This window comes from Rhea americana, unplaced genomic scaffold (genome assembly GCF_003343005.1).
Source record: "Rhea americana isolate MKP2758 unplaced genomic scaffold, rheAme1 scaffold_21, whole genome shotgun sequence".
NCBI classification, from domain to species: domain Eukaryota; kingdom Metazoa; phylum Chordata; class Aves; order Rheiformes; family Rheidae; genus Rhea; species Rhea americana.
Window position 1 is genome coordinate 148,447 of NW_028186258.1, and position 25,747 is coordinate 174,193.

Here is a 25,747-nt window from a genome sequence, read left to right on the forward strand (position 1 = left end):
TGGCCTGTTCCCTTTTCCCTGCTGGGCTTCGCTACAGGGGTTATGGGTATGAACAGAGCATGGGTTGTGTGCAGGTAGAGATAAAACAAACCGTGTTTTGTCACTGCGAGGGCACAGGTCCAGCTCTGCTCACTTAGGAAATTTTGACTCTGCAGTCTTCATTTCAAAACAAAAGCAGCAGAGCTAATTAGCCCAGAGCCTCCAGCAAGATGTGAGATTCTGTGCAATACCCAGTGAGTGGTTTTGTCTCCCAGCTGATGGCCGGCTCCATTTCCTGTCCAGAGTGCACTGGTGGAGAAATTAGCTTTTTGCAGAGCCAAATGCAACTTTTAAACCCACAGTTAGCCCCACACCAAGCTTTCCTCTTCATCCTGCCCAGGTGTGTGTGGGGTCGGACAGCCGCAGCACATGTTGCTTAAGTGTCTCTGAATTTTACCTGATTCCAGGACTCCAAAACTCATCTCATCTCCTGTGTTTTATTGTCCATACTTGATGAGGGGGTGGTCTCCTTCCTCTTCTTGTTGCTTCCCACTGCAGCATTGGGAATCTCCCCTCCTCCCTCCTGGCTTGGTGCCTTGTCCCCCTCTGGTGCTTGTGCTCTGCACATGCACACAGGCGCAGGCCCCTTTCCATTTAGGGCAAATGCTGTTGTAAGGCCCCCGGGTTTGGCCTGCCTGCTGCATATCTCTTAACAGCCTTTGGATCCTCTTTTGTTTGTGGAGGCTGAAATCCCCCGCGTCTCTTGYGCGCACATGCCAAGTGCGGCTGGTGCCAAGAGATGGGTCTTGGAAAGCATCACTCGGGCGAGCTGTGAATGGAGGTAGCCCAGAGCAGTGCCTTGCCCTGGAGGAGGCTTGGTGTTGACGGTCTCTCTGCCCCGGCAGAAGAGGGTGAGCCTGCGAGCTGTAGTGACAGCGCACGAGTTCCTCATGTAAAGGAGTTGTGTGTGGGTAGGCAGGGGTTGCAGGGCATGCGAAAGGGACAGAGGGACCTCAAAATAAATTTCCCTAAAACCTTTCGTGTTGGATCCACTCTGCAGTGACTCTATTTTTTAAAACTGCTGCGTGACTCCTGCCTCTGTAGGAGAGGGCAAGTCGGTGTTAGGAGTACCTGATATCCAAGACATCGGAGCAGAGAGCAGTCTTGCATGCCAGTGGGATATCTGGTGAGGGGCATCTTTGCAGTCAGCCCCTTTGCCCTGGCCCTGTTTTTCTAGCAGGAGAGGTAAGCAGGCCCTGAGTACATGGGCTCCTGCTGGGTCTAGTGCGCTTCCCTTGAAGGTGCAGCTGGGATGACTGCTTTAGTGCTGCCCAGCGAGCCTCTGCTAGGAGGGAAGTGTGGAGTCAACATGATTATAAAGGGATCCGGTTAGTGTGGGAGCACCTCAGTTTTGTATGTCTGATAGCGTTTGCAGGGAGCTTTTAGAGAGGATGCTAAGATTTAAACACAAAGACAGACTTGTCTTGCCTATGTGACTGGTTTCCCCGAGGGGAGCTGGTTTCATCCTCTTCCGTGAGCCAGGCCTGGCTGRATTCTTTGTTTCCCATTTGGATTTATCCAGCCTGAGAGTTCATTATGGGATCGATCTTGCCTAATTTTATAGCTGCCATGCATATGCCTGCATGTGGCCTAGTCATGCTGAGGTGGAGCTGCRGGTATGGTCCATCTGACCAGACGTAGCCACCTGCCTTAGGATGACGCAAAGGGCAAAATCCATTAGAGCCACCTGCGCCGCTGCTGGCCCGGGGGGAGCCGAGCAGGATTCTCCCAGCGTAGACATCGGAAGCGTTTGCTCTCTCCCAGCGAACAGCTCTCCCATAAGCTTGCTGCAGGCACTTGCACGTTGCACAGAGCTGGTGGACGTTTCCTGCGCACCGGTACACGCGAGATCCATGAACATGTCCTGGGAGTGCCTGTGCCCTGTTGCCAACCCCTGTCCACGTGCTTTGGCCCTGCGGGAGGTGACCGGTTGTCTGAGTTGAGAGCTCGACTTTGCTGTACCTGGGCGCTGAGGCACGGCTTGGCTGCGGGCGCGCATCCTGCCCGCTGCCGCCGCAGGGGACTTCAGCGGGTGGCCCGCTGCTGCGTCCCAGCTGTCCCAGGCAGCCCGTACGTACCTGGCGTGGGGGAGAGCTGCTCCTCGGCGCCCCGCTCGCGCGGGAGGAAGCGGAGAGCAGCACCACGAGCGTCTCTCACGGCTGGCGGGGGGCCGAGAGGAAGCTGCTGCGCCGGCGGTAGACATCCTTTCCCCACCCGCCGCAGAGAGGATGATTCAGCGGCCTTCATCGTGCCGGAAGGCGTCTCCATCCTTCCACCTAGGCTGGCAGGGGAGGCCGTGGGCACCTCTTCCCACCCTTGCGCTGGCGCCTCAGAGGGCGAGGGGAGGCCGGGGCCGCGCCAGGCGCTGTACGAAGGCGGGCCGGCGCGCCTCGGCCTGTTCTCGGCAGCTGGGCTTTCCCTGGCGCTTCCGAAGGCTTGCRAATGGAGAGGAAACCTGGGCTCGTTCCTCCTCCCCTTTCTCTTCGCCTGCCCTTGTTTCCTTCTCCTCAGCACAGCGGACTCGCGGCGCTTTGTCCGGGCTGCGCGGAGGAAGCCGAGTGGGTGTGGGACTGGGGCTCGCTGTGGGAATCGCTCTTATCGATCTTTCTGTGGCTGGAAAAGAATAATCCTAATAAAAACTTGGCTGGTAAGAAAGGAGATCAGGAGGCACAGCCGGCCCGGAGGCCCAGTCTGCGGCGCGCTGCCCTTCCTGCCCCTCGGCATGTGCTTTTCGGGTGCCTGCAGACTTGGTTGCGAGCCTGAAATAGCTGAGGMGCGGGGAGAAACTACCGGGGGCTGGCGTGGGGAGCCAGAGCTGCCGAAAACGGCCTCTCCAAGAAGCCGGGGAGAAGCATAAGAGAAGCGAGTTTCCTACTATTAGCTGGTATATTTATGACTGGAAAATTTGGGGGTTGAAAAGGTCATGTACAGGCAGCTGAAAAGAGCAGCAGAGGCAGTATCTATAAAAGCTGCTTTCGCAGCTCTCTGGCATGACGTACCCAGCTGCGCGGAGCGAGAGGGAGGCTTGGAGAGCTGCGTCTAGTGGCCCGGCGTAACTTGAGAAGGAGGGGGAGGAAGGGATGGACGGATGGAGAAGGAGGGTGCCTGAGGAAGCTGGGATGTGCGTGGGGGAGGAGGGCCGGGCTTTGCATCTGCCAGCCGTGATCTCTGCGCTGCCTCCATATAGAAAGCCCGTCCTGTGCCTGCGTCTTCTCTTGGTTGGGAAGGGATGAAATTTCCAGCCCTGCCTTGGACGCCACATGAAAACAAGAGTGAGACGCATCTGGAAGCCGAGTGCAGGGGCCAGTGTGTCTCTTCCTGCAAACTCTCCCTAATTAGGCTCTRCTGGGAACTTCTCAGTAATGGGAATGGCTTCCCCCCCCCGCTTCAACTACCATAGGGCGCGCACATGGTGGCAATCGGGGGAGGTCTTCTGCACCTCGAGATAAAGGCGCTGCAATTTTGTTTGGAGTCAAATGCACCCCTCAGCTGCTGGGAAAGGCTTTGCAAATGGAAACATGCTGTGCTCTGTGTGCATGTGTGCTAAAGTCGTTAGAGGATGAGCAAGGTTTCTGAATCCTCACGTTTCCATTAAAATAACTGCGCTGTCATGCAACACTAGGTTTTTTCTGGCTGTGTTTGGTTTTAACAGTAAAATGTGCTATTTAATACTTTCATCGAGTAATTAAAATAAATATAATTTCTGCTAATCTGTTCATGGGCCTTAACCTACTGCACCTCACATTGTCTTAAGAAAATTGCCCGAAGTGTAAATGAGAAAAATAAGGGGGTTTGACTGCATGAGGCTCAGCCAGATGCAGTTCCTTCTGTCCCCTTTGCATTTCCCGCTATGCAAGCCTCTTCTGCCATTTAATTGATACCAGTGAATTGTGCTTGCCCTTCCTTCCCAGGCATCGCAGTCACAACCCACCCTACGGACACGTTGGGAAGGCTGCAGGACCTGTTCGTTGAACAACAACCGTGTGCTGCGCAAATGCTCTGTTTCTCCCCCTTCGCGCATCCCGTTCCCTCCTTTTGGTATTGATCCTGCCAGCTGGCTCTCTGGCTCGCGCTGCGCCGCTCGCTGTGCATCTCGGCAGCGGGTTTTCCTTTCCAGGTTCTCAGCACGCACAATAGGAGGAATTGCTGGCTCCGCGCGGTGTGCGTCAAGCTGGGCTCTGACACCGATGCCACGAGCGGCTCGGGGGTTTGCAGCATGAGGTCAGCATAGTCAACAGCCTGCTCATTGAGCACATACAGGTCACTGTGTAAATGGACAAATTGCTCATTCAAGTCAATAAGGCTTTGAGGGCTGCTGGAAGCGTAGCCGGGAGGGAAGGGGGCACGTCCTTGCCAGCTACAGCCCTGCAGCTGAGGACAGCAGCACAAGGAGAACAACATGGAGGCTGCCTAGAGACCAGGGCCCTCTGCCTGCATCCCCCCGGCTGCTTCTTATCCCTTCGCATGTCCTGCCCTATTCAGCAAGTTTGGTCCCTTGTTCCTGAGCACATTTCCCTGCCTCTTCTGTGCTGCATCTGCCAGCGTTCTTGCCACAAGAGTGCAGAGCTGCGGAAACAGGGAAAYTGAGGAAGAGCATGTTCTCCTGAAAGAGTTGTGTGTTCAGAGCCCAGCGGTACCATCAGGCTCTAAACAGAGCTGTCACTAATCCATGSTTGTCCTTTCTGCTCACTGGCAGTGAGCAGTGGGCTAATGTGCCTGGTTTGAATTCCAGCCTCTGATCCTAGCACCTGCATAAACCCAGGGCAATCATTGATCCCAACTGAGGCAAGGGAAGATACGATCTCTGGATGCTATTGGGAACTGAAGAAAGTTTGTGCATGTGTGGCACAGGAAAGGCTCTAATCAGTTCTCAGATGAATAGAGTGAAAGGATGAAACATCCATCCTATAGTGACCCTGCTCACTGGTCCTTTGTCCTGTTTGAGGACAAACTTATCTCTGCTCTTAGCGCTGACATAATGGGGTTAAACTCAAAATGAAGTTAAGCCTTTATCTCCATAGCTATCTCCCTCCTGGAGGTGGAAGAGAAGAGGAAGCAGAGATCTTGGACCTACAGTTGTTCCTCCACCTGCCCAACTGCCCAGCTCTGATGGGGTCTCTCAGGCTCTGGAGCTGTCCCATGACATCGTGCTTTCTATTTCACCAATTTGTCCAGTGAATGTCTGAGAAGCTGTAGGGTGGAAGGTCACCTTGTTCCTTGTGCTCTGGCTGTCACAGCCACCACATTGTGTTCTCTTTACTACAAGCAGCCATGCGCCACCTTGAAACTTCTTTGTTTTTTGTCACCTTGATTTCATGGCAGCCCCTGTATTGCTCCCATCGCTGGCTATCTTCTAATTCTCAGCCTACGRTAATTATTGGTAATACCTTATTATTAATATAATTAATTATTAATTATGCTTATACCATAACAGTGTTTTGTCTGGTTTTTGGCTTTTTTAAATTCTCTTGGGAATGGTGATCTTTGCCTGCAGTACCTTTCCACCATGGTGTATCTCATTGCAATATTCATAGCAGCCATATCCCCTCTCAGCCTTCATTTTTTGCTAGCTTTTACTTATGCTAACCAGGATGAGACTAGACAGAGCACTAATGATTTCTACTTTGCTACTGAAAGTATCTTCTTTAATACATTTTTAGGAAGGCACTCACTTTTTTTTTTCTTTTTTTAAACTGCATCACACTGCTAGCTTGAAGTCAAGCTGTAACCCACCRGTGCATCGAGGTCTGATGATTAGCTCTCTGTTCAGTGCTGAAGACTTCGTTAAAAGCCCTTGAGGAACTGACCTTGCATTCATTCTGCTGGTTGTCATCCTGCTTCTGTTATCCAGCCTTCAACTCTATCCAGTTCATTTTGTGCAGGACACTGACTCTCTGTTTGTAGATGTCACTTCGAAGTTTTGTGGCACAAGGCAGATAAGATCTAGCTGCGTTTCCTTTTTCTGCAGAATCAATGAATCATCTAACAGTCTTAAATCAGTAAATCTATTTTGCATTTTTTAACCTTTTCCATGATCTTAGTTTCCTTTCAAATGTGCATCTTTTCATGGTACAATACCCTTAAGTAGAGACCTTCCCTTGCCCAACTTCTGTGTTTTTTCAGAACTAGAGTCGACCAAAGACTTTCTCATTAGGATTTGAGTTTTTGAACTGGAACAGAACTTGACTGGGAGCTTCAGGATACTGCAGTGAACTTTTGGACTCCTCTTCCTTTTAGCTTCCTGGTTAAGCCAGAATGGGAAGTGTGAATATCATTGAAATAAGGCTATCCACAGTGTATTTCCTACTCCCTTGGAAGCAGGAAGAGTCTGAAGTCTTGTGAAAGAGCCTTCTCTYGTGAGAATTCCTGCATAATCAGTAGGGCTGGATTTGTGGTGTCATCTACGTAAAAGCACAGGTGGTGTTGGGAACTGAGTATTTTTTCTTTTTTCAGAGTTTTTCACATCCCCTGCCAGTCACACTGACAATTTCTAAAGAGCTTGGAGCCAAATTCTGCAGTGCCCAGCACCACATCTAGGGTCTGGTCTTCCTAAAAGTTTATTACTTGCCAGATCCCTATTTCTGRGTGATTGGTGTTATATATCTCAGTTTCCTAGCTGTAAAATGGAGATTGTAATACCTATTCCTGCTGGATTTGGGAGCAGAAATGTTTTGGGGCAGAAGCATAAGGACTTGCAAGGTGCAGGGAGCACATGAGTGGAAGGCAAGGGCATTTTGGTAGTTGTAAAACGGCTTTTACAACTTATGCTTATAAGGCTTTTACTTATAAAGAAGAGATGTTAGTTGCCTTTCCTTCACCTTCAGAATCTACCTTTTTTTTTTGGCTGTTATACTTGTGTTTTTACATGTTGCCTGATGTTGGTGCTACCCTTCAGACAAAAGCCGAATGGATGGTCCTATTGGCACTGCACTATGATTAGCCGTGAAGTGAAGCTACGGGGATGCAGGCCACCTCCATGGATGGCAGAGGGGTTAGTGCTGCATGGTGCCAGATCCCCTACCCGCACTGTGCACCTACTCTGAAAGGCTGAGAGGGATGTTTCATCTGTGATCAGCAGCCAGTTCAGCTCAGCAGTGAAAAGACTTGACTTTCCAGTGGAGACATTAGCCTGTTAATAGGGATACTTAGGTGCTCCTATGCAGTGTTTTTGATGAGTAAGTCTCAAAGCATTTTATAGAGGATGTTAGAATCCACAAAGGGTTCTGTTTCCTAGTTAAAATAGGAGGAGGAAAAGGAAGGTAATGTGGACTAATTTACCTGCTTTCGTGTGCTGGATAATTTAAGATTCATTTAGCCACAATGACTCATACCATGTAGTCTAAGTGAGCCTCTCCTTATGACTGCAGCAGATTGAGAGTCCGATAAGAGAACTGCAAGGGTTCAAAAAAAAACCTTAACTTGTTGGAGGAAGAAAAATCTGTCTGAAAACTGTATTCTTGGCAGCCTACAAACAATTGAAATGCTGTTTRAAAAATGTATGGATAGAAAAGTCTCTTGTCTACCATAGCCTAACTTGAAAAAGTATCTCCYAATGCTGATACCTTCCAAGTCCTTAGTTTTTTTTTTTCCCTCTCTTGCTGTTTTTTCTTCTTGAAGTGGCTTTCTGTCTTCTCTTCATCTACAGGCAGTTAATAGTCCACCAAGCCTAGCCGTAGGGCAGAAGCAGCGACCAGTATTTGCTGCTTCTGAGGAAGGCTGTACTGTGGTTTTGAGAAGCTCATGAGGTCCACCATTGTCTGGAGGGACCAACGGCTCGCTGGTTTAGGAGCCGTTTTAGCTCCTGAGCATAGAGCTAACACTACTGTTTACTTAACCTGGTCATTGATGTTGTGTACCTTGACTTCAGCAAGGCTTTTGACACTGTCTCCCATAACATCCTCCTAGGCAAGCTCAGGAAGTATGGATTAGATGAGCGGACAGTGAGGTGGATTGAGAACTGGCTGAAAGGCAGAGCTCAGAGGGTTGTCAACAGTGGCGTGGAGTCCAGCTGGAGGCCTATGGCTAGTGGTGTCCCCCAGGGCTCAGTACTGGGTCCCATCCTGTTCAACTTCTTCATCAGTGACCTGGATGAGGGGGCAGAGTGCCTCCTCAGCAAGTTTACTGATGATACCAAAATGGGAGGAGTGGCTGATACACCTGAGGGCTGTGCTGCCATTCAGAGAGACCTGGGCAGGCTGGAGAGTTGGGTGGAGAGGAACCTCATGAGGTTCAACAAGGGCAAGTGCAGGGTTCTGCACTTAGGAAGGAATAACCCTAGGCATCAGTACAAGCTGGGGGCTGACCTTCTGGAGAGCAGCTCTGCAGGGAAGGACCTGGGAGTCCTGTGGATGACAAGTTGACCATAAGCCAGCAATGTGCCCTTGTGGCCAGCAAGGCCAATGGTCTCCTGGGCTGTATTAGGAAGAGTGTTGCCAGTAGGTCGAGGGAGGGGATCCTGCCCCTCTACTCAGCCCTGGGGAGGCCTCCTCTCGAGTACTGCGTCCAGTTCTGGGCTCCCCAGGACAAGAGAGACGTGGAGCTACTAGAGAGAGTCCAGCATAGGGCTACGAGGGTGATCAGAGGGCTGGAGCACCTGCCCTCTGAGGAACGGCTGCGAGAGCTGGGCCTCTTCAGCCTGGGGAAGAGAAGACTGAGGGGGGATCTTATCAATGTGTATACATATCTGAAGGGAGGGTGTCAAGTGGAAAGGGACAAACTCTTTTCAGTTGTCCCATGTGACAGGACAAGAGGCAATGGGCAGAAATTGAACCACAGGAAGTTCTGCCTGAACGCGAGGAGGAATTTCTTCACTGTGAGAGTGACAGAGCACTGGAACAGGTTGCCCAGAGAGGTTGTGGAGTCTCCTTCTCTGGAGATATTCAAGGCCCGCCTGGATGCAACCCTGTCTAATATGTTCTAGGCGACCCTGCTTGAGCAGGGGAGTTGGACTAGATGATCTCCAGAGGTCCCTTTACCGAATCTATGATTCTAAATGCTTTGGACAGTGGGATGCCCTTGCCAAAATCTGCACTAGTAAGTGTGGTTGTCCTTGTAAGGTGTGCAGGTTTCGGTAGGACATGTGCACAACATCTGTGAGTATGAAGTGGTGGGAATGGAGAGCAGCCCAGTGTCAGCTTCTGGGGGAAGGTGGAGGTTGCAACAGCTAGTTTAGCTGCTGGGATTTGACCAACTGCTTTATGGGGCYCGAGAGAAGCAGATCACAGAAGTCACACAAGTTTAGAGAATGTGTTTTAAAAAGTCAGGACCACACCATTCAAGATATTAGTGACAGCCCAAGAGAAGAATACTCAAGGAACAAGAGTCAAGGTTACTTGCAGGTGCCAGATATCATCAGATCATGCTAGTTTGAAGTTGGTGATCTCCTGTTTTACTGGCTGCTTTCTCAGAGACCGGAAATCGCTTCTAAGCCAACATCATCACAGGAAGTTTACTATTCATATAAAGAGCAGAGTGATGGGGAATGAAAAAGGGCTGAGTAGTCAATGTGCTGAGTGGTCTGGATTGCTTAGGGAACTGTTGTAATACAGCTAGAAATGCCAGCCATTTAAAACCRTACTACAGCTTATTATTTCCAGAATAAGGATTGTATATTGGATAGTAGTTACCAAAAAAGGCTTCTGAAGCTAACAGGAAACTTGAGGCAAGTCCTCTGATACAGTAAAAAGTTAGTGAGACCCTTGATTGTATAAGCAAGGAAGTAGTAAGCAACAGAAGAGATGTAATTTTTATGTAGTATATGGCACTGAGAATGGCAAGTATACAGTACTCTGTTCTCATTATTAAAAAAAAAAAAAAAGTTCTCCCTATTAAAAACAAACAACCAAAACCAAACACTTGTGGAAAATGGGGAAAAAGGAGTAAAACAATCACACAAATGACTAAGGGAGTGGAGAAAATACCTGATACAAGGCCTGAACCTGATTAGTTCATCAAAAGGAAGATAGCTGACTTGATTAGTGTGGTAGAGCTTTCACCAGGAGAAGATTCAGGGTCCTAATCTCCTTAGTCTGCTAGACAAGGGCGAAAGAAGGCCTGTACGAAGATTGAATTTGGATGAGCGGTGCGGTATGTGCTTTTGATATGCTGATGACGAACCTCAAAGAAATTTCAGGGGAAATGGTAGATTCTCCTTCCCTTTGGACTGGGTTCTCCACCTTCATCTGCAAAGTTGCCCACCTTTCTAGAAGAAAAGTTTTAGCCAAACATAAATTTGGGTGCTCAGAATATGGGTGACATTTCATCTGGTTTGGTACCTAGCCTGCTATATGCAGACTAGATGACTGAATGATTCTTGTGGTCTTACCCGTGGTAAAGCCATGCCTCTAAGAGAGGCTAAATCAGATAAAGGTGCAAGAAAGTCTCCAAGAGAGAGAATTATGGGCTTATCTCCTGTCAAGAAAAGCATGTTCCTTCTTCAAGTAGCAGAGCTTGGGTTATGCACTGTGGAGTGAGTTATTTACATACCTTCCTGTTTTAAATATTTACTATTATAACCCTGCATATCCTTGTTATTCATTAGTTTGCTGTAATTTTCCATCTTCCTCCTGCCTTTTTGGAGCCCTTAGGTGCACATGGGTGCAATATTTGCTGTCCTGGCAGCTGATTTAATGAGAATAAACAATTACTTATACCCAAGACATTTTATTTTATACTTCTTGAGGGTGGCCTCTAGRCTTGTCGATTTGCTGAATCTTTATTAGCAGAAGATATTAGATCCAAGAGGATAAGACGTTRTCTTTGCTTAGAAAATGCAAAGTGACAGAGAGTAGCGAGGCTATATGAAACTATCTTAAACTGTCCTGCTAAAAAGCTTTGAGCATCCTTGCTGGCTGTATAAGACAGGCTCATTTCATTATGATAGGCTGTAATCAAAATAAATCAAGTAACAGTTTCTTCTAGTGGTTTACTTATTATTGCCTCCAGTGGACGTCAAAACCAGAGTCCCGATCACACTGCAACAGTCTTTCCTGTGTGACTCTGACCATTAAAAAATGTGCTTAGTCCTTCCTAAGACTGAGCCTATCACTTTATTTTTTTCTTTCTTACAATGTTGATTTTTAATTTGTCTTACTTAGTTCATTTTTTCCCTTTGAAAACCAATCTGCAACCTTGTGATGACAGTGTGCCAGGGATTTATGATTCTTAGCAGCCTTCATAGAAATCTAATCCAGGTTTTGCAGCTCCAGCAAAGGAATCATCACCAGCTTTTAACAAAGCAGCTTTTTCTCTCTTACTAATTAGGGATAAATATCAGCATTTTACCCCCTTGAAATGGATTGCGGACGTGACCTGCACATTAGCACTCAACGTGAGAAATGAAACTGTTTTCTTTCAAAGTCCGTGCCGCTGGTACGGGTCAGCCTGCGCGTTGTGTTGGGCAACGCAGCAACAGCCACTGCTCCTCGAAGGCTGCGGSTGGACATGAGAACGGCAAGGACCCGACCGATGCACTGAAACCAGCAGCCCTGGCTGTAAATCCAACTTCCTTCTTGATCTGGTTCAAAAAATTTGGAACAGGTAACAGGGACATTCGGGTAACAGGGACATTCGGGAAGGCTTGTGCCTTTCTAAACAACAGGTTTACATGGTGACACATTTAAGTGTCTAACCTTGTGATTGCACAGAGGTGCAAAGTATCCTCTGCTCTGCACTGTTGTGGTATGTTGGTTTCTGATATCACTAAGAATTTAAATGTAAGAGATCAGCATTAATTCTTGTGAGAGGATGAGGAAAACCACACTATCTATGCCTTATAACAACATGCATCTGTTTTAAGAGTGTGTTATTTAGGTTGCTTAAATAGTTTTTGTGTTTTAAAATAATACCTTTCCTTGGATTAAAACCTTAAGCTATTAACAGTAGGTAAAGCCTAGCTCAACTTTGCTTTCTGTTCTGTGTTTTTTTTTTTTTCTTAACTTGGAATTTCTTGAGGTTGTGAAATTGTTGCAGTTGATTTTGTTTTCTGGTTCACATGCACTATTGAAAGTCTGTGGTGTTTGTAGACTTTGGAAGTGGGAAGGCTATAAAATTAAAAGTGTAGAATAAGTGATGAAATACCTTTTGCAGTAGCAGAGAGCCAGATTTGTTCTCCTGTTTTGCAGAATTTCTCTTGGGGTGAACTGAAATGTGGATTAAAACCTGAGTCCCTTTAACTTTACTTTTCCCGTTGATGTGTCCAGACACATTCAGTGGGTAGGAGTAGCGCTTAAATGTTGCTACTAAAGCATGCGATGGGGCGGATAAAAAGGCAGAGGGTCAGTGAGGCAGAATCTGAGTCAACCTGGGAAGGCAGAAACACTGTATAGACTGCATAAATGGAGAGACGAGGAGGTAAGTCTGCGCAGCAGAGACCGTGGCTCGCACAGCTGCGCAGAGCTCGTGTTCAGCTTGCTGGCTCCGGATGAAGATGAGCAAGGCTGCAGCAGCGGAGCTCAGCCCAGCTTGCTGCCTGGGTGTTAGCTCAGGCTTGGGGCAGAGTTTGCAGTCTCTCCTGTTGCTTTGTGCAGATCATCTATGTTTGGCTGCAGAAATGGCTTGGGTTTGGTAGTGACGGGTACCCTTCTGCTAGGGATTYGGTTTGATTTGCAGACCTTGTGGAAGGGGCAGTTGTTGGAAGAAAAGAGGATGGTTGAGCCGCTGTTTCCCCCAGAAAAAGCAGAGGGAGTGTGGAACTGGAAAGCGAATGGGCGCTTGAAAGCGTCACGGGTGTAACCCCCAGTTTCGCGCGGTGCCGTCCCTTTTCCAGGACGTCGCTAGGTCTGTGCCTGTTTAACCCTGGTCTCATGTTAACTAGGGGGAGATCTAAACAGGCGCCTGCAGGCGCGGGTTTCAGCGCGCGGTCCCCTCTCCGCTAGCGCCCGGTCCGGGGGTGCCGGACGAGCTCGCGGCCGCTGCGGCGCCGCTCGGAGAAGCCGCAGCAAGGCGAGAGACTCTGAGCAAGGCGGCTCGGCGCGGGCCCTCGCTGGGGGTCGGCGCGGGCGGCGGGGGGCGGCGTGACGGGCGCGGGGAGCAGCCAGTGCGCGCCGAGGAGGCCGGGCCGGGCCGGGCCGGGCTGGGCTGGGCCGGGCCGGCGGCATGGCAGGGTGCCCCGCGTGTGCGCGGGGAGGCGGCCGCTGCCGCTCGCCCTCCTCCATTCATTCGGCCGCGGCGGCGGCGGCTGCGCGCACCCGCCCCAGGCACCGCGCAGCCGGGCGGCAGCGCCCCGGCCATGGCCGACCCGGCCGTGAACGCCCACCTGGAGGGCATCATCTCGGACTTCGAAGGTGGGTGGCCCCGGCACGGCTCTGCCCGGGGGCCCCTCTGCCCCCCAGCCCGGGCGAGGAGCCGACGCGGCTCCGGCGGCAGCCCGCGGCGCTGGGGCCGGGGCCGGGGGGAGCTGCCTGTTGCTCTCCGGCACGTCGAGCCGAAGCGCTGCGGGGARGGGGCAGGAGCTGCCGCTGCCCGGAGCGGGGCCGGGCGCTGCCCGCCGGCCGCCGCGGGGGGAAAGCCGCAGCCCCGCTGCGGGGTGACGGCGGGGGCGGAGGGGGGGAGCACCGCGCTCCCGCGGGGGTCCCGGCGCCCGCCGGGCTGCGGGGACCTGGCGGCGCCCTGCGCGTGGGGCGGGGGAGCCGCTGCGCTCGGGGCCGCGGGGAAGCAGCTGCGGTGAGTCACCGGCCCCGGCGGAGGCCCCGCCGCTGGCGAGGGCAGCGGACAGACGCGCAGGCTGCGCGACCTCTTTCTTCCTCAGCCGCACGAAAAACCTGCTGGGCACAGGCGCTCCGAGGTAGGGTCCGGAGCGCTGGAAACGCTGAGGTGTCCGCAGCTGGCCAGCAGCCACCTCGCGTCCTCCGGCAGCCGCTGGAGTTTGGAGAAGATCATTTCCAGCGTTGCCCGTGTGCCCTGGTGCCTTTTGTTTGGAGCAGCGTTGCACCCTGTTGTTATCTGCGGAGGCAGGATCTTATGGGATATTTTTCTTTCCTGCTTTTCCAAGTTACGTAGTTTTTATTTATTTATTTATTTAGCTGAAAATGCATAGCTGACACAATTAAAAGTTTGTGAATCCCCAGGCGCAGGTCTTTCTGTTGGTTCCCAGATCTTGGATGCAAGCGTAGCTATAAAGTAGCTGTGAGATGGATAATGAGTCCAAGTTTCAAAAATGTCCATAGCAGGAGCTGCCTGCTTTAGAAAGCTTTTCGTTTGTCCTGTGGCAGAGCTCCAGTTGCCTGATAGCGCTGCAGAGCTCTGCTGCACAGTGTCTCCTTGCAATCCCCTTGGCACGCTGGAGGGGATGCCTTCTTGCTGGGCGTCCGTGGCTGTGCTCAACCGCTGACTTTTCAGGGAAGGACGAGAAAGCAGCCTAGTTGAGCGTGTGCTGCTGCCAGAAAAGTGCATAAGTTAAAGGCAGGCAGAAGATGAGTGTGGAGATTCCTCTGAAGCAGCCATGGAAAAAGCAGCCTGGGGAGCTCGTCTTCCTAAGCAGAGCAAAGTTTTGGAAAAGCAGCTCCGTCCCTGCGCACATGCACTCTCGCTTCTTGGCTTTTATCCAGACTGAGCTTCTTATACTGGCCTTTACAAAAAATAAAAGAGTAGAGAGCTGTGGTGAAAAGTTATTCAGGGGCTGCATGGCTAGCTGTGGGCTGAGACAACTTCACTGCCTCCTGGTGAATTCAATCCTTGCATTCTGTGAAGGAGAAAAGTGTTGTTTTTCTTGCTTTGTAGATGAGGAAGCTGAAAGCACAATAGTTCCTCTTCCAGGTCATACAGGAAACGTGTGGCAGAGCTGGGAACTCCACACACTTCTGAGTCTGGTGCCGTCACTGTAACATGTAGCCACATCCTTTTTCTCCTTTTTCAAGCCCCTGGGATTTACTCTGCACGGCTCAAGTTGTGGCAGAGCACTGTGGGTGAAGGGCTTAGAGGGAGACCAGGGGAAATCACGACCTGTAAGTGGCTAACGAGAGCCTGAGTGCAGAGACCAGCYGGAATGGGTGATCGGTTTTGCACTCTTGGCTTCATCATGTGTTTGTAACTGCCCTTTGGGGACTGGAGATGCTTCCCCCGCTGCAGGGCTCTCACTCAAATGCTGATGTAATTACAGCCCTTTCTTTTGCCTGCCCCAATTGCATTTAAATCTCTGAAGAGTGAGTAATTCTCTACTTGACTATGATGAAGGCTCTGCTATAAGCCCTTGGGCTGTTTGTTCCGGGATGTGTATGTTCCTCCATGGCATGAAGCTGCTCCGTAGTGAGATTTTCAACCCATGGAGTGCTTTGTAGTTGCTGCCTGTGTAGAGAGAAAGAGGCTGAGGAAAAGCCCTGTGTACCTACAGCCAAAAGGTCTGGCCTTGCCCTTGAGCAGGGATCCAGGCTACTGTTTCACAATTTAATTAGTTCTCAGCTGCACAGCAGCTTCCCAAGAACAGGGCAATTAATTTCTAGCCTGTAGGGCGGTAGATGCAGTATTCACATCTGCTGGGTGGGTATCTCAGCCTGAGTCAGCCCACGGCCAAGCAGGAAGGATCAGCCAAAAATACCACGAGGCAGAAACACCAGATCATCCAGCAGCCAGCGCCCTCTTTTTTCTTGCCAGTCACAAGCAGACTGCCTTTCCAAACCACCTTGGTGGTTCCTGCCCAGCTTCCTCTTAATGTCTCTTCCAGACACAGGACCAACAGGTTTCTTGTAACAGCTGGAGCACGGAAGGCAGAGAGGTACAGACTTGACTGGACCAKCTGGACCATGGGAACTGTCACCCTTAGTGAGCCTGTGGAGGATGCAAGGGCCCTTTCGRAGGATGAAGGAGTGCAAAGTATTTAACGACAGTTAAATTTCCAAATCATGGCAACGTGTGAAGGGGCAGCACAGCACAGCAGATTGCATGCACTCTTCTTTATGCCCAGTGATGTGATGGGGTGATGCTTTGAGCCAGGTAGCTGTATTTCCACTTCTTACTGAGCTGACAGGTACAGTGGTGAAGGCCCTAAACTCGCTGACTTGCCTGACAAGAGCTTCCTCCTTCTTTAATAAGAGGAGAGCGTTATTAGGTTTGTGGTTTGTCAACATTTGCAGATCGGAATAGTAACTCTTCTGGGTTTATAGATTTTGGCAGGTCTTCTGAAGTGTCACTGGTGCAGTCTTAATTGTGCCGGTACTTCCCAAGCTCGCGTCTGCCATCAGACTGTCGAGGCTGATCCAAAATGGAGCGGTGCTCTGGGGCAGCCAGCCTGGCCATGCAGCAGAGTGAGGACTGCCGCCAGCTCTGCTTGCACACTGGGAGCAGTGTGGAAGGGAGCCCGCTGCAGTACTCAAAGCGGGTGGTGGGACTCTTGTGCAGTGTGTTAACTTTGTGTGTAGACCCCAGACTGCCCTGATCTGTTCAGGTTGAGTGATCCTATAATGCCAGCATCTTAGATATTCAACTATAGGCATAATGGGATACTGAAGATTAAGAAACTTGCATCTTTGGTGGCTTGTGATGATGCCCAAAGATAACTGCATAGTGGGGTACTGATGCTCTTTATCAAGGGTTTCAAAGCACTGGGCACACATGCTCTAACGTGCATTTCTTAAAGAGAGGGAGAAGAGATCTGTGGCTCTGGCCCTCTCTCCAGGGGAACATGCCTGTTACTAAACGCAATCGCAGGGGTAATTGAGGCTCATTTTTGCTGGGAATTGCTGATGGTGAGTTGGCAGCCACGATGCTGAATGCTCTTTGCCAATGCTGTCAGTTAACACCAGATTCAATTCCTCGTAATCATGTTGGAGCACAGAATTTCATAGCAGATGCAAATGACAGTAAATGCTGCGTGGTGCTGTAATCTTATGAAATTGCAGGGTAGCATAGTGGGGTAGAACATAATTGGCAGAACTAGAGGCTGGGTAGGACATGGAGGCTTGCAGCTTCACTGTGGCAGAAACTGCAAGGCAGCCTTTATTGACAGTGGTTAGTCCTCCGGAGAGCTTTCCTTGACTTATTTTTTTGCCTTAGCCCAAGCCCAGACATGGATCTTGTGAAATCTGGGGATAACATCACAAAGTTGAGCTGCCCCAGGCAGCCAGCGTGGAACATGCATCACTCATGGAGCATGCAGTTGTCAACGTGCAAGCCTCGGCTGTGTAGCAGTTGCGGTAGCTGTACGCCGCCGAGGAGCTGGGCGTTGCGAGGGCTGGGAGCCTCCCAGGCCTGTCAGCAGCCATCACTCCTGATGGGAAGGGTTATCCAACCTTTCTGGTGTAGGATACCCCACTGCCACTTGCTTTTTGCACTGCCCACTGCATGCCACTTACAGTATTTCAGCACAGGCTGTGTCTCAGTGAGGTCTTGAGTTGTGCTGTGGTTTTAAGGTTCATTAAAGACTGAAACAGAAAGCCAGGTTGTTTTTCTAAGGGGATCGTATTAAAAATCCACATTTCTCTGTGTGCGAATCTCATGAGTTCATCCCCACAGTCCTTAAAATCTCCTTCAGCAAATGTGTGGGCTCTCTTTGGGCCGCGTGGCTGCAGTTCGTCCCCAGGGCTGCCCGGGGCTCGCGTTCCTGCTGCATGCTGCAAGGGGAGCAGCTGCTGCCTGCATGCTGCAGATGCTGAGATCCAACCGTGGTGCTAATATTAGCAGTAACACGCCAGAGGGATAGTCACAATGTTATGTGGGTGATGTGACTTGAATTCAATATGGTGAGAAGCCCAGGAGAAGGGATGTGCCGCCAGTGTTTCCATAATAGTCTCCTTTAGGTTCAGGCTTCTCCCTCTGTCCTTTAAGCCCTGCTGTGGGCTGGCAGGGTGAGCTATCAGCTGTGCTTCTGTGCTCACATGCATGGGACCAGGGTGGAAGACTGGGTATGTGACTAACCATGCTGTGCGTGTGGAAGTTCAATGCCTGGGAAAAAGGAAATGCAAAAAGATCTTTCAAATTACCTCTAGAATTGAAGCAAAGCTCCTGAACGCTCCAGTGGTTGGATTTCCTTGACTGTCTCCAAAAATTAGGTTGTAACTAGTCTCTTCTGATACTTCTATCATCAGGCTTGTGTGGGTAGAGTCAGCTTCTGCTCTCSCAGCTGATGGGACATGTGTGCTGCTCCAAGACAGGCTGCCACCTCTAATATTCTCAGAAAGCATTATGGAGCTCTCTGAGAGTTTTTTCTCACTCTTTCTCCCATCCTTAGCTACGTTTCCGAATYGGAGATAAAAGGCTGGAGTGGTTGGAAGTATTCTGCCAAATCAACACGTGGTATGAAAGGGTGAATAGTCCAAGGAAAGTGTCTGTGGGAAGGCATGAGTTATCTTTTCCCAACAGAGCTGGTGTTCCATGCTCAGAGTGGAAAAATTATATCTGTCTGTTAACAGCAATGGAGACCTGCATGAGTAGGTTGTTTTTTCCCCRTATATATTTAGTTTCTTGGGAATAAAGAGGTTGTGAGGGGGTGGGAAAGGGAAGAATAGGACAGGGATCTCTTTGTGCACATGAGCTGGGCTCTGGGGATAGCCTTTGGCCCTAGTTAGGATGTAGGATCATCCAAAGGTCATTGCTAACAGTCATCTTATGCAACAAGGGCTGGGCTGCCTCTCCTTGGGGGTGGGCAAGCACTCCAGCATGGAGCAACGTGTCCTTGGCTCTGTGTCAGGATGGCGAGCATCCAGCGTTGGCTGGTATGGGTGAGCTCTCGTGGTCCCTTTGAGATCAGTCTTGGACAAACTGAGCACAGTGTTGTGCTAATAATAGAAACTTGTCAGAAGTGGTTAGATGGGAAGAGATGGGGCATGGGTGAGGGTTTTACACCTGGGCCAGGTTGGCTACTTTGGCTGTATAAGCCTGCTGCTGGTGCTTGGAGGTAATTCAAGCTTTTCATGTGTGCGCCATACTGGCACGTCCAAATATTCACCAGTTTCTGGGATCCTGGTAAGCCCTTCCTGAATTTTAGGCTCAACTGAAATGTAATCATTCTCCTACTTTACTGTTTATTAATTGCAGATTGGTGGTTATGACAGCAGAGTGAGTAGGAAGCACTTCTTGTGCACTTTTGGGTTACACTAATGCGTCGTAGGGACCATGCCTACATCTCTAGGCCAATAAATGCTRGCAAACCTGCTGCTGAGTGAGGGTCCTGGCACATCAGAGGTGCTCGTCCATTGCTGCATTGTCAGGGATCTAATTTCTGTTTTTCAACCCAGCTTCCTCTCTCCTTTCAAGGAGCCGAATGGMCCGTTTTCCCAGGAGCCAAAACCCAGGCAGCAGCAGTATAATCCGGACTGGGACTTGTCATAAATCCAAAGACAATAATGGAGTCTTCAGAGCCCACAATCACTCYAGATATTCATGTTTCTAGCTCTGATATTTGATATTTAAGGCAATGTATTTCTGCAGTCCCATTATACAGGCTCTTTCCCTTTTCTGACCTTTCTCCCTCTCCTTTCCTCATGTTGCAGTGAGCTCTGGAGGGCACTTCTGTAGTCATGAGAAGTGGGGCACTGAGGCAACAGGCCCAGCAGCCCTAAGTCACTGCCTCATTGAGGCAGCTTGGTATCTGTAAAATGAGTTGATGGATCCAAGTTTGTTTTCTGGTGGGGAAATGCTTATTTCCTGAGGATCAGCCACCATCATGGAAACTCTTCAAGGGACAGGGGTGGGCTGGCTGCTCGCTGGGCCACCTTGTTGTGCCCTTCAGTACAGGCCAGGATTGTGTCCCAGCCACCTTTCATTTCACACATACAAAGTCCCATTTGGTTCTGGCATCCTTCTGCTCTGCCTGTGGAGCAGGCAGCAGTTTTGAATCTGCCAGCTCTGCTGCCATCTTCAGTGGCTTCACCCTGAAACCACTGAGACCTCGCTTCTTCCCCTGTCCCATGGAGGATGCTGGGGAGGAGCAGGCCTCAGGCAATGAAGAGGTTTATTATTCATTCCTGACTTGTTCTGAAAAGCTGCCCCTAGATTAATGAAAGCTCTTATCTCCTGACAGCTGTGACTCAGGCTTTTACTGTGATTGCGTCTCCAAAGTTGCTGGACAGAGCTCAGCACTTGGAGCTCCTGGGGACACTTAGGCTGCTCTCCGGAGCGCTGACTCCAGGGTGCATGGCCTGTCTAAGCTGGCTTTTGGCTGGTTTGCATGCCAAGAAGGCGAGACGTCATAGGTGCCAGTGCAGCCTGTTCCCATGTCTCCCTCAGCGTTGCTGCAGATGTCCTGTTTTTGGTACCCAAGTAGCTAGGTTCAGTTGGTACRAGAATGTCTGTGTGGCTGTTGCACCTCTAACTGCTCTGTGGGCATGCCCTGTTCTTCAGGTGGTCCAGGTGCAGATGCTGTGAATACTAGGGTATTTTTAGCTCTCATTTGGCTGAAGCTCCAGTGAATCATTAGTTATGGCTGCTAGCAGGACTTTTATCTTTGAAACATGAAGAGGACCTCTTGCCTTTTCTCTTTTTGAGTGTGTGTCTCCACTGGAACTTGAAATCTGTCTCTGTCCACCTCCTGTCTCTGTCTTCTTTGCCTTTCCAACCATGGGTTGCAGAGTGCTTCAAGGCTGTTTACTGGTCTCTTGGGGAGTTGGACTGATGCTTGGATGCTGCAGCTGGTGACAGAAGCGAAGCTTGTCCTGTCACTGCTGCCAATGAAATTGTCCCTTGCAGCTCACTTGCTATTCTCTTCCTTTCTTTATTTCCCTGTATGCTCTTGGCTAGATGAATAACTCAGATGTACAAGCTCAGGCTAACTTTTATAGTGAGAATGAGTCTCAGGTAACCTAGGCTAGTGCTGGGAAGTGGCATCATGACAGGGTTATCTGCACTCACAAAGTTGGTACAACAGGGTCAGTGAGAAATGAGTCTTTCCCCACTGCCTGTGTATTTGCAATTGCCGTTTTCTGCAGTGAGCTGGAAGAGAGCCCGAACTTGAGCTGTGACTGCAGAGTCCACTTTTGGACTGTTCTATCAAAGGAGCCAACACTCTGGGTCCAGCCTTTCCCCAGAGGGGGACTTGGGATCTGCAGCCAGCACTTTGCAGCTTGTGACATGAAAAGGGTGTGAAATGCCCCAGCTGAGTCCTCCAGGGAAAATCAAAAGCACCTCCAGAGATTTCAGGATCACATCGGTTGCAGAACAAGGAATRCTGAGAGAGCACCATGGCTGTCTGCACGGCCATCCTGCCTTTGAGTGGCGGTGGCTGTTGAGTAGCCATCAGCACTTACACAGCCCCTGGCTCCTGATGAGTTGGATGTCCTCCAGCATGACTTAGGACTCATGGCCAGGGTTAATGGTGGAGGTAACGGCACCTGGCAAGAAATGGTGCTGGTCACATATGACTTGTTCTGGAGAGGAGTGTGACAAGGCTGGGAGATACCTCCTGGAAGCCAGAGACTTTGCTGTTTCTTCATATTGTCATTGGAAATGCAGATATAGGGGAAATGCAAGAGGGATGGCTTTCTGTTTTGTTTTCAGGCAGTTTTAGTTTAAGAAAGAGGATTCCAGTTCCTCCTTGGAGGCAGCTGCTGGCCATCCAGATGTGTGCTCCCGGAGCAGAACTACGTTTCCCCTTGCCGCTGGCCACAGCGATATCAGTGACCGCTGTCGCTCCCACTTCTGCTCCTACCCTCCCTCCTCCCCATGTCCGTCCATTGCAATGTCCTCGAGGTCAGTGGGAGCCCGTTTGGTTTCCTGGACCGTTGAGAACAAGTGACATGACGGCATGTTTATACTGCTGTCAGGCCCTGCGAGGCTTGTGTGTATTTTGCTCCTGCTATGAACAAGCTGTCCCAGGGGACAACGGCGGCGCCGGCATCTGTCGGGAGCAGCCAGCGGCTGCTTGGGATGCTGTTGGCTCGGTTTGCAATTCTCCCGTTTTTGTAGCGGTTGTTGAGGCCGTCCCCACTCTTGAGACGGAGGTGAAGCGCTGAGATGGGTTTGGGGAAGGGCAAGAGCRTTGATAGCGTGGGCCGGGTTGGGGATGGGCGCCCGGGGGAGCTGCGAGGCACACCGCAGCCTCTACTCTGCTGTCCGCACCATGCAGGGGAGCCATTCGTACCAAATCACCTTTCTCTTAATATCTTAAGCACTGTTGATTCCTTCCAGCCATGGGAGCGTATTAYTGAGCAGAGATTTGATCACCTTATGGTTTATTCAGTTTAATCRCTGCTCTTCCACAAGCAGACAAGTGGCTGTGGCCTCCAAGTCACACATGACATGGCCCTTTGGGCACCTCTGCTTTGGGACTCGTGACTCACCAGTGACAGTGGCTCGCACTGGCCTCTGACATGTCCATGATATGGTGCTTGTGGCTTTCTAAAACTGAGAACGTGGGATTTTTTTTGTCCCCCCCCTCCCCCCTTGACCCTTCTGGGCTTTGGCGCCCTGTGAGTTGGTAGTGCAGTGCTACCTGGGGGCTATGATACCATCTGCATCCTAATTTTGCCTACTGGGCAATAGGAACTTTAGAAATATTAGTTAACCAAACAAAATCTGCAGCCCTCTGGGGCTGGAGGAAGGTTATTTCCCTCTTCTCTCCTCCCTTTAGGAAACTGGAGCATGRACCAGAGGCGAAAGCTGCACAGAAAGCCAGCGGCAGGGCCAGTAATACAGGGCTGGATACTCTATACTTTATGTAATTTTCTGTACTGATATGAAACGAATATAATAGATGTAAAATACACTGTTCTGATCTGGAAGCATTTTGCTGAGGGTTAATGATTATATAAACTGCAGTGTAGCAGAGAATTGGAGCTAAAACCTTTCTAGAACTCCATTATAGGGACTGGAAATCTGGGGTTTTGGCTTAATCTGAGTTTGGATTTTTTTTTCTTTTTCTTCCTGTTCTTAGTTCCAAGTTTGCTTTTGCATGCTCAGTTCTGGTAAATGACTGGATTTACTTCATGGTTCCTACAGGCTATCTTTATAACTCACTGAGTGCATGTGAATTGCAGCTCGAAAATCTTTGTTTAAGCCAGAGCCCTGAACTTGCACGTAATTTCCTCTGTAATTCAATTCTTGTTGCTATTTGCACAGTTCATGAAGATGTGCTGCATGTTGACAGCACATCGCCAGTGTTATCTTCTATATGCAATTTATACGTTAGGCTGTGAAATCTATGGAAACCTTTTTTTTTTCCTAATGCTGTTTGAAAAGTCAGCAGAAGTGTGTTTGTGTGTGCCCCTAATTGCTCGTGAGAGTTGTGCTGCAGCAGCAAATCATTGCATCTATCTATCAGTCAYTGCATCACATACATCATCTCAGACATATCTCTCTATATGTATCTCTGAGATGCATATATAAAATATATGCGTGTCTTGCAGCAAGTTCGATTGTTTGGCAAAAGAAAGACACGAAAGCTCCTGGTGCAAGCTCAGGGGCATGATCCAGCATTRCTAGTTTTCCATCTTCCACTGAGTGAGCAGTAGCTTTTGGAAAGTTGCTAAACTCTGCCTTCGTTTCCCCAGATGTGAGAGAGGAATCTGAATTTCTTGTGCTGCTTGGAGGCTGTTAATATACAAAGCGCTCCGGAGAGGGGGAACGCCGATGTGTGTGGTGCGGCCGGCTGCCCGGCACTGTTGGCAGCTCTGCCCTGCGGGCTGCGTGTAGCTGGTTTTGGCACCCCGGAGAGCCCCGCAAGGGGCTTTGGGCATCACGAGGACCGTGTCGGTTAGGATAAGTTGACGATTTTCTGCTCTGGCCCTGCGGCAGGTGTGCAGCTCCTCAGCCCTTCTCCGGAGGGGCTTGAATCCCTGCTGCAGAGGGAGGCCGCGCGTCTCTGGCCTGCGGCAAGGTGGTAACGTCCCATTCGCCCTTCCTGCGCTCGGTCCTTCAGCTCGTGAAAACGCGTCCGCCTTTTTATGGGTCGTGGCGTCTATTCGGCAGCATCACAGACAGCGGTTTTGGATAAGCGGCTCCAAATACCAAACCCAAATGACCCCAGAGGCACAGTAATGCGGAGACCATGCTATTTAAACTAGGATTTGGCCAGAGAGCGGAGGCGATCGCCCTGCTGTCTGGCGATAAGGATCTGGGAATCTTTGACGGCCATGAACGGTTAATGTTGTGGGGTTTCGAAAGGGCTCCTTGAAAGATGACACCTGCGGTACACAGCCTCCCCCTTTTCCCTCCCCGGGAACAGGAGGTCGCCATCTGGTAGCAGTTTAAAGAAAGTCCGCGCTCTGAAACGATACCATTGTATCGTGTGAAATAACAGGGCGACCGCCTGGCCTATTCCCGTAAGGCTCTTGTGTGTCTGAAAATGCAAGAAAAGCTTTCAGTGCTTAAGCAAGCAAGCAAATGTAACCCCTGGGTTACAGAAACCATGCAAGGGGCGAAGGATGTTTGATGGGAAGCAGTTTAGTGCTGCAGTCTCTGCAGAGCCCGAGGCTCGGGTTGCAGAGCAGTTAGCACAGGTCCTGAAGGAAACAGCATCCCTGGCTGTTTATTTTGGTCTCTCCAGAGCTCTGGGCATAGAGATTTCCTTGTGTAAAGCATCCCCTTGACTGCTATTTGGTGCATTCTGGTTTTTCTTTTTTTTTCCCCTTAGGAAAAAAAAGCAAACGTTCCCTTGTTGATCACCTCCCTTCCCATGTGGACCGGGAGCCCTGGGGTGGTGGTGTGCTGTGTAGCTYGGTGGTTTGCGTCGCATGCAAGGAAATGCAGAACCTTTGGGCAGGAGCCAGCGAGCCCTCTAATGTCAGCTGGGAGACTTTGCCTTGACTTTGGGTCTCRGCCGAAGCTTTGACACGTCCTGGGAGAGAGGAAGGTTCAGATACGAGTCTCCAGCCGTGCTGCTTGCCACTAACTTCTCGAGAAAATCTTGGCTGTTGTATAAGCTGCTGGGATTTGGACCAGACCTCTGCCCCCTCTTCCCTGTTTGCACGATCCTCGAAGAGCAGCTGTAGCCGCTGGTTCGTGACCTGCCAATGCCTGCGCGGGACAGCTTGGCACGAGCGACGTGGAGGCATCGGCAGCGCAGTAGCAAGGGGCAGCACGAGGAGGAAGAAACTCAAAAAGAGTTTGCTCCTTCTCTGACCAWGTGAGTTCCTATATACTTTAGGGTCAGGAGCTCATGTTTTTGTCCCGAGGAGCTTGGACAGCAGGCCCCAGGCCTCCAAGCACACCTTGCTGGGCTTAGGGCTTCATCCCTGGTCTATTCCCGCTGGGGAGGCAAGCGGAGCATGGGCCAGGCTACACGGGACGCCRGGCAGCATCAGCCCAAAGGGCGGTGAGAAAATCTCAGACGACCGCTGCATCGAGACAGGATGTGGCTGTGCTGGGAAGGGTTCATTGGGGAAGCAGTTGCGTCAAGGAGGGGGAAAGCATTGGTAAGCAGTGGAGACRGCCGCGGTCCCAGCTGTCCCTGCAGAGCTGGCCCACGGCTGGGGGAGGCTGCGCGAGCTGCGGCTCCCTGGGGGCTTTGCCAAGGAGCCGGCCGGTGGCTGGTCCCGGAGGGGACGCCGGGCGGTCCCGGGCCATCCTCGGAGGAGGATGCCTTGGCCCTGGGAACGTTTCGGTGCAAATGCTGGGGAAGGGCAGCCTGGAGGCTGGCAGGGCCGCGGGGTTTGGCTGCGGCTGGCTGCGCCTCTGCGTGACCCTCGGTGCCGCGCGGCGTGCGGAGCCTCCTTGGGCCGCCACGGCAGCGCTGCCCTTCTCTCGGCTGCTGCTGTTGGAGTTAATAAGCCGAGTTCCCCGCAGGAAGGCGGGAGGCGGGTCGTTTGGAGCAGAGGCTGTTTACTTTCCTTTCTTGGCTCTGGCC

The 25,747-nt window shown here is 50.7% G+C and overlaps 1 protein-coding gene across 6 annotated transcripts in view; it reads left to right on the forward strand.

Annotated features, from left to right (window-relative positions):
• The window catches only part of SEPTIN9 (septin 9), a 166,921-nt gene that overhangs the window by 62,898 nt on the left and 78,276 nt on the right, over positions 1–25,747 (forward strand). Inside the window, exon 1 of one of the 6 annotated variants that reach the window (XM_085304416.1) lies at positions 13,206–13,322. The exons of the other annotated variants lie outside the window; for them this stretch is intronic. Within the exon in view, the coding sequence (XP_085160542.1) occupies positions 13,268–13,322 (55 nt within the window). The 5' untranslated portion in view covers positions 13,206–13,267. Of the gene's footprint in view, positions 1–13,205; positions 13,323–25,747 lie in introns of those variants that run through there. 6 annotated transcript variants of the gene reach the window in all.